This window comes from Delphinapterus leucas, chromosome 15 (genome assembly GCF_059928025.1).
Source record: "Delphinapterus leucas isolate spDelLeu-1000000601 "Yukka" chromosome 15, BTC_Dleu_Yukka2, whole genome shotgun sequence".
Lineage (NCBI taxonomy): Eukaryota > Metazoa > Chordata > Mammalia > Artiodactyla > Monodontidae > Delphinapterus > Delphinapterus leucas.
Genome location: NC_143143.1, coordinates 3,128,791 through 3,142,449, shown reverse-complemented (window position 1 = coordinate 3,142,449; position 13,659 = coordinate 3,128,791). Strand labels below are relative to the sequence as shown.

At 59.8% G+C, this 13,659-nt stretch overlaps 1 protein-coding gene across 1 annotated transcript in view; it reads right to left on the bottom strand.

Annotated features, from left to right (window-relative positions):
- The window catches only part of LOC111170349 (protein sidekick-1), an 85,736-nt gene that overhangs the window by 46,206 nt on the left and 25,871 nt on the right, over positions 1-13,659 (bottom strand). The window contains exon 8 of the mRNA XM_089895465.1: positions 13,508-13,609. Within this exon, the coding sequence (XP_089751591.1) occupies positions 13,508-13,609 (102 nt within the window). The remainder of the gene's footprint in view (positions 1-13,507; positions 13,610-13,659) is intronic.

Sequence of the window (13,659 nt, the reverse complement as noted above, 5' to 3'; positions counted from 1 at the left end):
CCCCCAGGAGGACCCGGTCCCACTCCTTCCCTCCCAACCCCGAGGGCCCCTGGGTGCTGTGTTGGTGTCAGCAGGGCCACACTGTGCAGATCAAAGGTGAAAGGTGACTGACAGGGCGCCATGGCCATGGCCTCGTGGCCTTGCAGGCAGCCACGGGTAAGTTGGGAATGACGCAGAGGACGCACGTGTACATTTGGGGACATTTCTCCCCTCTGGCCCGTCTGTCCTCTGCCTCCCAGGAGCTACTCCTTCCTCCCACCTGGGTGACCCCTCCCCCAGTGAACTTCACGCTGGGCTGGACCCTGGGGAGCTCCACGGAGCTGTCGGGGACGTTGCAGCAGGGCCAGGGTGCCAACCCAGCACCCTCACGTTCCACGGCCCTGCCTGCGGCCAGGGCGCTGCCTCTTGACTCAAGTCTATTTAGGGCCATGAATGGAAAGGACCACGCGTCAGTGGTCAGCGCCGGAGGGAGACCGCCCAGCTCACAGTCTCTCTGGAGAGGCCTCCTGGGGAGAGGACGACCTCCTTGAGGCACCCCTCCCCCGCATCTTCCCCTCCCTGCTTCCCCACCACCAGTGTAGAATAAAATAGTAATTAACACCCACTCAGCCTGACACCAACTATTTATTTTGCTCTAACTGCGTGGCTCCTGTATTATCACTGCCCACCCTGCCGTTAATGGAAATGTTAATAACCCACACCAGGTTGTTGTGACAGATGCTCGGCCTCATTATCAGAAATTCTTATTTACCGCTCCATTAAACAACAGAATCGCACAAAAAAACAATTCAATCAAAACTAACTGGAGAAATTTTAACAGCCACATTAATAATCCAAAACATAAATAAAGTTAATGTCTTCTGCATGTTTGCCGTGGGCGACTCTATCACAAAATTACCGTTGTGCGATTAAAACGTGAAAGGCAAAATTGAGCACAGCCATTACCCTGGTGGTGGGTTAGGACCATCTGTGCGTGGTCGCCCCAGTCCCCCAAGTTTCCCTCTCGAAGCACAGCCAAACCCAGGGCCCACGACGACTCTGGGGTCGACACGGGCTGGACAAAGCCTCCCTCCACCGCCACCCCCGGTCCCGTCCTGGGCGGCTGAGCCCCAGGCGCCACTGTCCCCAGGCTGAGCTGTCTCCACGCCCCCCAGCTGTCCTACAGCACAGCCCCTTCCTGCCAAAAAAATGCTGCAGGTGACAAAGACTTTTGTGATGCTAACACAGCAGGGGAGGGAGAAACCTAGGTGAACACCGAGCAAAAGCACGCCAGTTTCAAGACTTATTTTTTTTTGGTTCCTGAGATCCTCAGGGTCTCCACCCTGACGGGAGACCCTGGCTTGCAGGAAGGCCATCTGTCTACACCCCCAGTGCAATCCTTTTCTGTCATGAAGGTGCTCAGTTTGGAAACCGATGGAGCGTCTGATGGATCGTGATCCTCTTGTTCTCCAACCTTAGCATTCGTGGAGTACGGCGCACGCGAACATCTGCTCAGAATGCTGTGTTAAAATGCATGAAATTCGTTTTGAAAAGCACGCTGGCCTGGCCTGGCGGTCCCTGGTGTTTGCTGATACGCAGATTGCCCACGGACAGCGCTGGAGGGCGGGTGCAGGGTTAGGGCACAGAGCGGAGATTCTCTCCATCCGGCGTCTCGGCCCAGGCAGACGACGCTTTCCCACAGCTGTCACCCACCGGCCTTGAGGGATCGCTCCCGCCACCCCAGCCCCGGAGAGAGGTCCGGGCAGGGCGGTGATAGAGAAGCTTCCTGGAGTTCTGGGGGCTCCTTGCACCTGATAGCAGTAGTGGAATCCCAGTGGTTTCTGGAATCTTCTGGGATTCTGGCTGAGCGCTGGGAGAGGCGCTGCACAGCTGGATGCTGTGGGCTGGACCCGGCGGGCGGGTCCCACGGAGCAGCGAGGGCAGCACTTTGGCCGGCTTGCTCGGCCCCGACGTGGCCACCAGGCATCAGGGATACACGGTGGCTGCCCTGACCCGGTGTAGACTTGCTGCTGACAGGGGACACTGGCCCACGGGCTGCTGGCTCTGCGTCCCGCAGACCCTGGGCGGCCCTGGGCTCACGTCAACCTTTCAGAACCTCTGCTCCAGGGAGGCAGCTGGACAGGCACCCGTGTGCTGAAACCACGGCAAGGAGAGGAAACAACGCCTCAAAGGCATTTGGTAAACAGCCGAGGCTGGGAGGGCAGGGGCTTGTCAGTTGCTCGGGTGGGACCGTTCACCATCCGGCCCCCGCTCGCCCGCTCACTCTGCCCCTGTGGCGCGGCGGGGGGCGCCCACCCACCCTGCAGACAGTCCCCCCCGAGGGAGCTGCATGCCTCCGACACCGGCCTGGCTGACGACGGGGGAGCAGTACATGCAGGGCACTTCCCAGCAGGAGCTTCCACAGTGTTCCATAGCGCCGACCTCTCCCCATCCCCAGACCAGCAGGGCCCCCAGATCCCCATCTGTGTCTGGGAGCACGAGAGACGTAGCTGACCGTGAAGGACAGGGACCCGCAAGAGAAAACACAGGGGGGTGTTTCAGGCGCTGAGACTCGGGGGTGATTTGTCGCCACGGAGCAACTTCGCTGACGTTTTCCTGAATATCAACCAGGCCCTCGGCTTAGCTCGGCGGGGCGGGTGGACACAAGGATGGACAAGACAGGTTCAACAGGAGACATAATTCACAGTAGTCACAGTACCAGGTGGGATGTGAGGACAGGGTCAAAGGGCCACGAGGGGTCACCTCTGTGGCTGGGGGACGTGGGGCCTTTCCTGGAAACAGAACACCCAGCTGGCTCTTCAGGAATGGGGGGGATTTCACACGGGACCATGGGCCGGGGAGGCGGGGATGGAGCAGTGGAGAGCTGCGGGGCGGGGCGGCTGCCGGCGTCACGACTGACGGGCGTCCGGGGGCAGGAACTGCTGCTGCTGGACCAGGCCAGACCATGCTCGGTTTTGACTTTCACTCTTTGTAAGCCAGTGATTTATTACTTGGGTAGAGCAAGATTTTAACTGATAATCTGAGGATCACTGTTAATGTTTTAATATAAGGAAATAAGAATTTCTTTACGTGATCTTTAAAAAATTGTACATTCATCAGTTCACTTTAATTACAGCAATGCTTCTCTGGTCAAACACTGTTTCTGATTTCCTGTCAAAGTGAGTAGGAGGGGCTTCCCTGGTGGCGTAGTGGCTGAGAGTCCGCCTGCCGATGCAGGGGACGCGGGTTCGTGCCCCGGTCCGGGAAGATCCCACGTGCCGCGGAGCGGCTGGGCCCGTGAGCCGTGGCCGCTGAGCCTGCGCGTCCGGAGCCTGTGCTCCGCAACGGGAGAGGCCACAACAGTGAGAGGCCCGCGTACCGCAAAAAAAAAAAAAAAAAAAGTGAGTAGGAAACAATTCTCGAATGTAATTTCACCTTCTCAGCAAACTTTGCCAACACATCTGTTCCCCTAAGTAAGGATAACCGGCGGGGAGGGACTCCAGGTCTGGGTAACTGTGTGGCCCCTGGGCCCCCTCAGTCCATAAAGGAGGTTTGCATGGGTGGTGGGGCTTCGGCCCCGAGGGACAAGCAGCGACTCGGCCCAGGAAGGAGGGAGGGGGCAGCTCTCAAGGATCCAGGAAGGAGCCACGTCTGAGCAGGCGTGCAGCCCCTCCTCCTCCAGAAGAAGGCTGTGAGTCACTGCTGCCACCAAACGGGACGTCCAACGCCTGGTCACCCAGGACGCCGGGCAGCTGTGAGCCCCGCCCGCAGGTACTCAGGCCCGTAAATGAGCATTTCCACTGACATTACAAAGTAATTTTTAACAGAGCTCACGACAGACAAAGTGAGATCACATCTGATAAATCTGTAACACACATGAGGGACACGCACCACCCTTCTCTCAACTGACAGCCCCCATCTCTCCAGAACCCCCAGGACTCGTGAAGACAAATCCAGTGGTGCTAACGTCTGCTTTAACTTCCGGTTAACGCAGGGATCCGTTAGTGGGGTGTGAACAGCGCGGATGCCGATATCGATGGTGCGCCCTTCATACCAGGGGATCAGGCATCTCTTGCAAACCCTTCATCTGGCCTCACTTCATCCTCATAACCTGGGCCAGTGGGTACAAGTCACTGCCCATTACATAGACGGGAACACTAAGGCCCAGAGAGATCTGGTAACCTGCCCGAGGCCACACACTCAGCAACCGTGTGGATTTGGCCGTACAAACCCAGGCAGCCTGGCTCTGAGCCTCCCTCCATCCATCCCAGGGGAATTCCTGGGGCCGGGGCAGGGGTAGTGGGTGGGGTGGGTGGGTAGGGGGGGCAGGGAATTCAGCCCCACGTGCCGTGCCTGGGTTCCTGGAGCAGCCCCCTTGGACCAGCACGTCTCCCCCCTGCTGCCATCCTCCCCTCCGAGCTCCGTCCGCCAGCCTGTCGTCCATCACCTCACTGCTGAGCCAGGACCAAAAATGACTCCAAGGAAGCTTAGCAAGAAGAATCAGCAAACTGGTCACAAAAACTATTTTCAAAAAACTCAATGCCATGTACTCCAGGCTACAGAAAACATAGCTGGGAGGCTGTGGAAGAAGCCCCGGCTGGCGAGTTTAAGGTCTGGGCTCAGCTGCTGGGGCTTGGGACTTCGCTCCATCTCTGAGCTGCAGTTCCATTGTTTGTAAGATTGGAGAAAATATCAGACGTAAAGGGTTTTCGAGCTGAAATGAAATGGGTGGTGTGAGAGCAGAGCAAGGCCCGGCCAGGGGGGCGTGGTGCCCCCAAGCTCGTCCCCGAGGTGACTTCTCTGTCCAGATAATCGCCCGAGGGTTTATCTGGGCACTGGGCACATAGGGCACTGCTCTGTGTGGGCTCTGTCCCAGTAGAGATGGTAGGTAATCGAGTCACCACATGCTGACGCGTGTAGATGTCCGTCTCCCTGGTGGTTCCCGTATGAACCGAGAGCAGCCCAGGTGTGTCATCATGGATCCTGGTCACAGCTCCAGGGACCCCACTCCTGGTGCTCACAGCCTCACGCGATCCTTCTGACACATAGGATATGGCAGACGCGGTGGGGTGGGCAGCCTCCCGCAGGCAGGTCAGGGAGCCTGAGCCAACCCTCCTGCTGGTGCCCCCTCCTGGCTCCTCTCGCCCCCCCCCCCCAGCTCCCTCTAAGGAAGCCAGCCCGTACGGTGACGCTCCACGGAGAGGTGGCCAGGCGAGGACCTCGGGGAGGCCTCTGCCCATGAGCAGAGGAAACGGGGTCCCGTGCACAACCACCCATGAGCTCAGAAAGGGGCCCTCCCTGGTCAAGCCCTTGGACAGCGCTGCAGGCCTGGCGACACCCTGTGAGAGACCCAAGGTAGAGGACCCAGCTAAGTTGAGCCTGGATTCCTGACCCACAGACTCTGCGAGGTAGCAGGTGTGTGCTGTCTGAGCAGCTACGTTGGGACAATTTGTTACCCAGCAGTAGATGACTAATGCACCCCGACCAGTGCGAGCTCCTCAGGGAAAGCACCCAGCCCAAGGCCAGACTGCATGCTCTGGGCTGTCAGAGGCTGTGGCCCCTGTTGTAAATGCAGGATTTCATGGTGTTCCAGTGAAACACCCCCTGTTAAGGTCAACATGTCCTCTTAACCAGCCCAGACCCAGCTGTGGCCTTGGCCCCATGCGTTTGCACAGGAAATCTAGGGTAAGCTCCCGGCCTTTTCACTGGTGGATGTCCTGGCAGAACTGCAGAGTTCTGGAGCAGTGTAGGAGCTTGAGCGGTTCTGATTACAGGTGCCTCGGACCAAGGACGGGGTGAGTTAACGAGGGCTCTTAGCTCTGACAGAGCACGTTCACACGTGTGGACAGAATTAGGGGTGCTCCAGCTGCAGACCAGGCAGCGGCAGCCCTAGGACTCCGAGCGTCCAAAGAGTATTTAGAAAAAACCAGTGGTTTCGATCCGAAAGGAGGTGGAGGCCAGAGAGCTCCAGACTCATAAGAACAAGCACATTTTTCTTACAGATGTTTCCGTGATAAAGGTTAGTGCCGAACAAATCCAGCATTTGGTCTCATCCAGCAATGACCTTTGTTTTCCCATCATCACCACCACTCACACCATCTTATCAGCTTAACTACTGCTACCACCGTCACGAGACGCAGAGTTAGAAGCCACTCGAGCAAACCAGCTACACTGCTCGCGACTGTGGTGGGTTTTCTTTCTTTCCTCTTTGCCTGTAGAGTGAGTTTCCCATCACGGCAAGATCCAGGTCCTGACAGACCACGACTGTATTGTAGCCGACCTGGTCCGCAAAACACAATCCACGGTCCCTAATTAACCAACTGCATCCCATGTGGTTTGTATTCACAAAATTCAAGCTGTAGGGAAAGGATCTTATTCTCATTTTCCCCCTTAGAAAACGGAGGCTTAGAGGAGTTAAGTCACTTGTCTCAGAACGGACTGGATTTGAACTTGGGTCTGCTGACTCTAGGGCCCAAGCTACTTCCCAAGGGCAGAGTTGGGAAGCTTTCCATAAAGGGCCAGACACGTGTCTGAGCACAGGGGAGCAGAGACGCAGGTGGGTGGCGAGACGGGGGAAGATGGTCGTGGTGCCTGTTGGTTGAGCGCTCAGCCTCTGTATCCCAGTCTGTCTGCTTGAAACTTCCCTCATTTCCCCAAGTTAAACAACATAAGACAAGTGAAAGCAAGCAGGTTCTTTCACGAAGAGATTGACTGGGAAGCAGAGGCAAGAGCTGGACCAGTGTTTGGGGTGGGACACGGGGTCACGGCACGTCTGGAGCCCAGCGGGCAGCGTCAATACCCGACCCTGGGTGGCCGTCTCCCTAGCTGCCCACATGGAGACGATGCCTCCTTGGTGTGGACGATCCAGCGTCCACTCTGCCTGCAAAGCTCAGCTGCAGCCCCGCTCCTGTCCAACCCGAGCTCTGTGACACTCAGGGGCCCGCCCCGTGTGGCTTGACCCTGGATGGCCTCAGCCCCTTCCAGGACCCATGGGAGGCCATTTCCCTTCTGCCCAGAGGGCGCCCTCGTCCAGGGCAGGACTGGGGTCTCCCCGCCTTCAGGGGCCTAGCGAGGGGTGCGCTGTGAACCGCCGGTCGGGTGAACCGCAGGGTGCTCTGGAGACTCCGGCCGAGGACGTGGACTCCGAGTGGTGTGGCGTTTGCGATCCTTTCCAAATAAAGAGCTACGCGCTAGAATATTCTCTATAACCTTCCTACATTGATGGAAATAAAGTTATGAATAATGTCATTTCTCTACCAGTGCTTCCTGGGCTCCCGTGCCTGCTAGGAAAGGCCGGAACCCAGGCAGGGCGACGTGGGGAGCCCGGGGGGCGTGAGAGGGATGCCCGGGTTTGGGGGAGCGGCTGACCCCACCGTGGCGGGAAGAACGCAGGGTGGGCCTGGTGCAGCTGAGGTGCTGCTGGGGGGCAGACTGGGGCGGGGCCGGAGGCTCCCACGGGCCCCTCTCGGGAGCACATCGTGCTTCCCTACAGACACAGGGATGCACTGAGGGGAGGAACCAGAAAAGCGACGGGATGGGGTTTGGGCCCAGGAAGGGTCAGTCCAGCGGGGCATGGAAGACGGGTGGAGGGTGGCTCCAGAGGCTCCTAGGGCTCCTGCGGGAGGGGCTTGGGGGCCCGCTCATCCCCAGGGGGCCCCTGCCCCGCCCTCTGTCCCAGCATTAACGAGGCGCTCGCAGGGCCGGCCGCTTTCCCTCTTCCCCGCCCCCGGGGCCGCATCTGACTGCTCTACTGGACTAGTCCCGGGGGCACCCCGAGTTCTCGGCTCATCTGCTCCTGTTACCCTGCCCCCACTGCGCATGCAGAGCACTTGAAAACCAACGCGGATGCTGGGCTCGTTGTCTCCTTCCTCACGCGGGCCTCAGAGCAGGTATCCTGGGGTCAGGGGTGCAGGGGAGAGAGCCCGGAGGGGCGGCAAAGGCCCAGCGGTATCTTGCTATTCTCCCAGGCACGGCGAGGGGGCGGGTAAACTCTGCACCCACTCCACCTCCGGGCCCCGCGGCCCTGGGTCGGGGGCTGCAGACGCTCCACCGCTGACCTGAGCTTTCACGGGCACGGCCCACTGGACGCAGAGCGAGTCCTGCCTCCTTCACTGAAGAACCGACAACGTTCTTCCTCCTGCTGGGTCTCAGGGACAGGGCGGACCTCGGCCCCGGGTCTAATCAGGGGTGAGCTGTTGGGACATCTGGGATCACAGAACAACACAAGGAAACGGCGGGCTGTGGCTCAGACCTGCACCGAGGGACCCACCGACTCCAGCAAGAGATGCAAAGGGAGAGACAGGCCGGCGCAATGCCGAAGTCCCTGCATGGGGACCTCTGTGATGGTGACTTCCCACGGCAGGAAGGTGATGGCCGAGACTGGCCTGGGTCTCTCCCTCTGGAGCAAGGCTGTTTCCCTGTGAGGCTCGCGCACAGGCAGCCCCACTAGCAGCCTGCCGTGGCCCCCAGACCCCCTCTTCCCGTGTGTCCAGTGAGAGCTGGAGCCCGACGCAGCCACGCAGCCGCACACCAGGCCGCGGAGCCCACGTGCGCTTTGCTGGGCTGTGCGGAGCTCCCCCTCCCTACACCCCAGACCCGCAGCCCTGGTCCCGCGACAGACTGAGCGTCAGGTGCGTCTGGGCGTCAGGTCCGGCCCAGGCCCAGCACTTGGCTGACTCAGTCGCTCTCTGGCCCGGAACTGCCTCTGCCCGACGGCAACCTGTCTGGCCAGACCCTCCTTGGGTTCGCACTGGGTTTCTTCTCCTCTACCCGGATGGTGACCGTCTCAGCTCTGCAGATGGCATGGTCTGAACGTGGACAGGGTCCATCCGCTCTGGCTTTAAAACTGGGCCGAGGTTCAGGGGAAACAGGATGAATGGGGCCAGGGGCCGCTCACCTTGGCCTCCACCCCGGCCCTCCTAGGTCGGGTGGCCGGGAAGGGAAGCCACTAACAATCTTCACCGTGACCTGTGACAGGGGGCCCCGGGCCTTGCGCCTCAGGGAATCAACCCCGACTCACGGGGGCTGCAGCGGCACATCCAGGGACCGAGCACTTGGCTGGAGCAGGGGCTGCTGGTCCTCCGCAGAGGCTGGGAGGTGCGGGTCAGGGCAGCCGCTGACGGGGTCTGGGAGGGGGTCCCTGCTCTACGAGGATGGGTGCTGTCACCCCCTTTCCCCGGGCGAAGAAGCTGGCAGCAGGGTGGGGGGTGGCCCCTGTCTGCTTCCACGGTCCCCACCCCCAGAGCTGGCAACACATGCTCTGTCCTCATGGTTCCCTACAAGGCGCTCAGGGAAGGATCCGTTTTTGACCCAGCTGGAACAAGAGCCCAGATGGAAGCCTCAGGCTTTGTTAGGAGGGACTGAGTCTGCTCTGCTGCTGCGGGGCCCCTTGTGGTGTCAGAGTCCCTGGGGATTCTCCGGCACCATGCCCCCTGAGAGGGCAGAGGCTGCAGGGCTGGCGGGAGCTGGGGCTGTAGGCGCCTTGGGCAGGAGCCCTCCCTCTGGGGTCTCCCCTCACCTCCCCGGGCCCCGGGGGTCTCCTCCCTCGGGGGTCTCCCCTCACCTCCCCGGGCCCCAGGGGGTGGGGCAGGCTGTGTGGCTCCCCTCCTTCCTGTCTGAATCTGCTCCCCCCTCCTTCACTCCCCCAACATTACAGTGTTTGCAGTGCTCCAGGCAACCATGAAGACCCGAGCACCCTGGACACTGGGGTGAATCAGCGGGGTCTTTGCATCACAGACAGGAGGTGCAGAGAGCAGAACGGGTGGCGTGTTCCGGAGCAGAGGGGTCCCTAGTTCTGCCCAGGCCGGGGACAGGGCGGCCAGGCCTTGAGGGGGTGGACTTGAAGGTGGGCTGAACGGAAGACTGGAGGGTCTTCCAGGGACTGGAGTGAAGAGCAGGGGTTCCGGGCAGATGCAGCGCGGTGTGGGTGGGATGGCGTTATGTTCCGGGGGAGCAGCCTGGGAGGTCTGGAAACACAGACGTGTCCCAGGCAGGAGGGCAGCCTTATCCTGAAGGTGGGGCCTGTCCTCCAGTAGTAAGTGTCCCAAAGGCCAGGATATGGGCTCCTCTCAGCTGTAGAACCCCGAGAACACAGAGCTGGGCCTGGAGGTTTCACAGGGGCGGGGGCGGGGGTGACTAGTACAGAACATCTCCCAGAAGCAGCTCTGGCCCCTCGGAAAGCTCTGCCGTGAGTGCCACACTGACAGCTGAGCAAACACCCAGAGTCCCCTTCTGGCCGCAGCAACCAGATCGCCCCTGGGGATCTGGGGATCCTTCCTCCCATTCGGTCCATGTGGTCCAGGTAGAGATGACATCATCCCCTGGCTTTGGGACCTCAGGCCATTGGCTGTAGCAGATGGGCGTGTAAGGCAGGCTAACTGGGGCCAGTGGACTGCCACTGGAGGCACCGTAGAAAAAGGAAACTCTCTTTCTGCCGCCTGAAGCTCCAGGGCCACCTTGATGAAGAGCCCGCCCCAGACAGGAGTGAGCTGAGAGGAGAGTGGAACCAAGAGGGGACATGGGACCAGCCTGTTAGGGTGCTGGATCCAGCCATGCCTGAAGCTGTACCCAGGCTCTTCAACTCTTCTGTTATGTGAATTGATATTGATTCTTTCAGTTTAAGCCTGTTTGGGTTTCTATCTCTTGCAAACTGGAGTCCTTACTAATATATTATTTTTACCAATTTGAAATGCCTGGACTCAGAAATCAATCTCAATGAGAAATCTCCTAAAGATTACACTTTCTCTCTGAGGTTAAAAGGATTTAAATATTACATATTTGGACTGGAGGGGACCCAAAGATCATTAACTCTCAACCTCTCATTGTTCTGTAGATGGGCCAGACCAATCCAGTAACCACACAGGGTCTCAGTCATTCACTCACCACTTACTGACTGACCAGTCCAGGCGTGTCCTGGACATTTATCCTGCAGGTGGGACAGGCAAGTTGGGGGCAGAGTTGGGACAAGGACTCCTAGCCCACAGCTTTCCCCTCTGCACCACGGTCCTCAGGGCCAGGGCTCAGAGAGGTGAAGTAACTGGCCCCACATCACACAGCCGGAAACCGGCCGAGCCGACACTCAGATGCTCAGGGCGGTCTAACTCGGGAAACCGTGTTGTTTCCAGGCTGTTTTCACACAAGTCTGAGTGTCTCATGCCGACCAGTTTGTGACATGATGAAGCGTCTGGCCAGGTGAGTGGAAATTGGCCCCAATGAACTTTATTTTCTGCAGGCCTGGTTCGCAGCACTGCGCAGCATCGGAACGAAACCATTATAAGGGGCCCGTGGGCTGTGAGAGGCGGAGACTGGGAGGGCAAAGGGTAAGTGGCAGCCACGCTGGAAGTACTGGCATCCTCCTTTCAGAACGTTCTCTGCAGCGTAAACACAGACGGCAGAGCAACGCACTGAGGGCTGAACATCCGCCTCTGTGCCCCGGCCCCTGCTTTCCGTGTTCCTGATGGAGTCTGTTTGGAGGCTGCCGCCCACGCCACGGTGGCAGAGCCAATGGACATCCATCCCTCTCCGCGACCCCCCCCCCCCCCGGGGAGAGTCAGCATAGGGGCAGGTGTGTGTTGGCAGAGGGGCCCCCATGGAGGGGGCGGGAGCGGCCAGCACCCTGCATCATGGCCAGGCCACACGGGCTCAGACTCAGCTCAGCACTTGGGAAAAACACCTGGTCCACCCGAGTTCACAGCAGCTCCACCACAAACCCAAGAGGTGGAAACAACCCAGGTGTCCACTGATGGGCCCACAGGTAAAGAAAATGTGGTGCCTGCCCACAGTGGACATGCCTACTGCATGAGAAGGAACAGAGTCTGACGCCTGCTACGACATGGATGAACCAAGAAAACACGCTGAGTGAGAGAAGGCGGGTGCAAAGGACAAATGTGGTGAGTCCACGCCTAGGAAGTACCTAGACTAGGCAAATCCACAGACAGAAAGTAAATTAGAGGCCGTCCGGGGCGGGGGGGAGGGGAGAGGGAAGGGTCTGCTGACGGGCGAGGGGCTGCTGTTTGGGAAGATGAAGGACTCCAGAGGAGATGGGGGGGCAGTGGCCGCACAACAGGTGAATGTGTTTCACGCCCCTGAGCTGGACGCTTGCCAGTGATGAGGTTGGCACGTTTCACGTTAACTGTGCTTTACCACAAAACAAACAAACAACAAACAAGACCCATGAACTGCGCACACCCCACGGTCGCCCGCTGGCTGGCTGCGGCCCCAGTGCCGGCCGGGTCTCCCGCCCAGGCTCCAGCCCTGTTCTCTGGACGTCTGCTCTGGTCCTGGGCCTGAGGCCCTGTCCTGAGTGCCTGGGCCCCCGCAGGCTGGGTCCTTTCCCTGGAGTGCAGGCTGGCGGTGGGCAGGTCAGCTCTGCAGGTCACAGCTGGCTGGCCGTGCGCCCCTCAATCCAGCGGTACGAAGGCCCGCACTGATGCCCAGCGAGGTCCCAGAGCTCCTGCTCTGACGGATGGCACGCGCCACGTCCCCTCCCTGAAATGTCCCCTCCCTGCCACGTCCCCCATCTGCCCACGTGGGCTCTTCTGTGGCCAGGCCCGTGTCCTCTTGGAACGCTTGGCCCCTGCCCCACCTGCTCCAAGGAACCTCCACCTCCCCCCCAGACAGACTTTTGTGTAGAGGCCAATGCGACCTCCTGGTGGCTCACTTGGTTTATCCTCGCTTACACGAAAATACTGTGGGACCGTTCCAGAAAAATCCTGCTAAGTTAGGCCCTCAGGGCTGATTGGTTTACAACGATAACCTCTCCAAAGAGCAAAAGGTCACCTGATGTGTTCCGTGCACCGGCCGAGTGACCAGAACCCCTCTGTCCTCCGGCAAGCCTCGGTCTCTGTCCTCAGAGGGATTCCAAGCATCCTTCACCCTCCCAACTCCGCACCAGCAGATCTGAGCAGAGCCCTCAGGCCATCTGCCAGGCTCAGAGGAGACGGCCGTCGGCGGGGCGGTGGGCGCCGGGGGGAGGGGTCGCCCTGTGGGCCAGAGGGCAGGCGGCAGAGCTCGCTGCAGGGCAGCTGGGGCCAGGCGCACTCTGGCCTCCACACAGGACACGACGTCTCCCTGTGGGTTAGCCCCACAGAAGGGACGGTCCTTGAAACATACCCAGGGGCCACCTCTTACCTAAAAGGGGTACAAACATGGATCCACGTGGCTTTTCGAGACCTGGGAAGGGCCTGTTACAGATGGTCAGGCTGACTCAGTGCCGGGGCCACTGCCCGGGCCCAGCCAGAGACGGCAGCTGACAAACATCCCCCCTCCACACACGGAGGTTCCCGCACACCTAGGTTCCCATGGAGGCGACAGCATCGCTCCCCTAGAGCAGGTCCTGATAAATCCAGACGTTAAACACCCCTGAATCTCAAAAGCAAGACTTGGCCGCTGCCCCCGTCAGGACACCCAGCCCTTGGCCTCTTTCCAGCCATGATCGGAAGCCTCCTGCCCCACCAGCAAAATGACCTTCATCGAGGGGGACGCTGCTGGCGCCTGAGCTCCGGGCTGGGGGTGGAAACGCGGGACCTACCGGCCTCGCCGACGAAGACCTCCACGGGCGCGCTGGCCGGGCTCTCGCCGATGACGTTGTAGGCTGTCATGACCACTTCATAGCGCCGGTATTTCTTCAGCTCTGCAAGGGCCAGGGGACAGGGGTCAGCTGGCGGGACCCCCTCCCTTTCT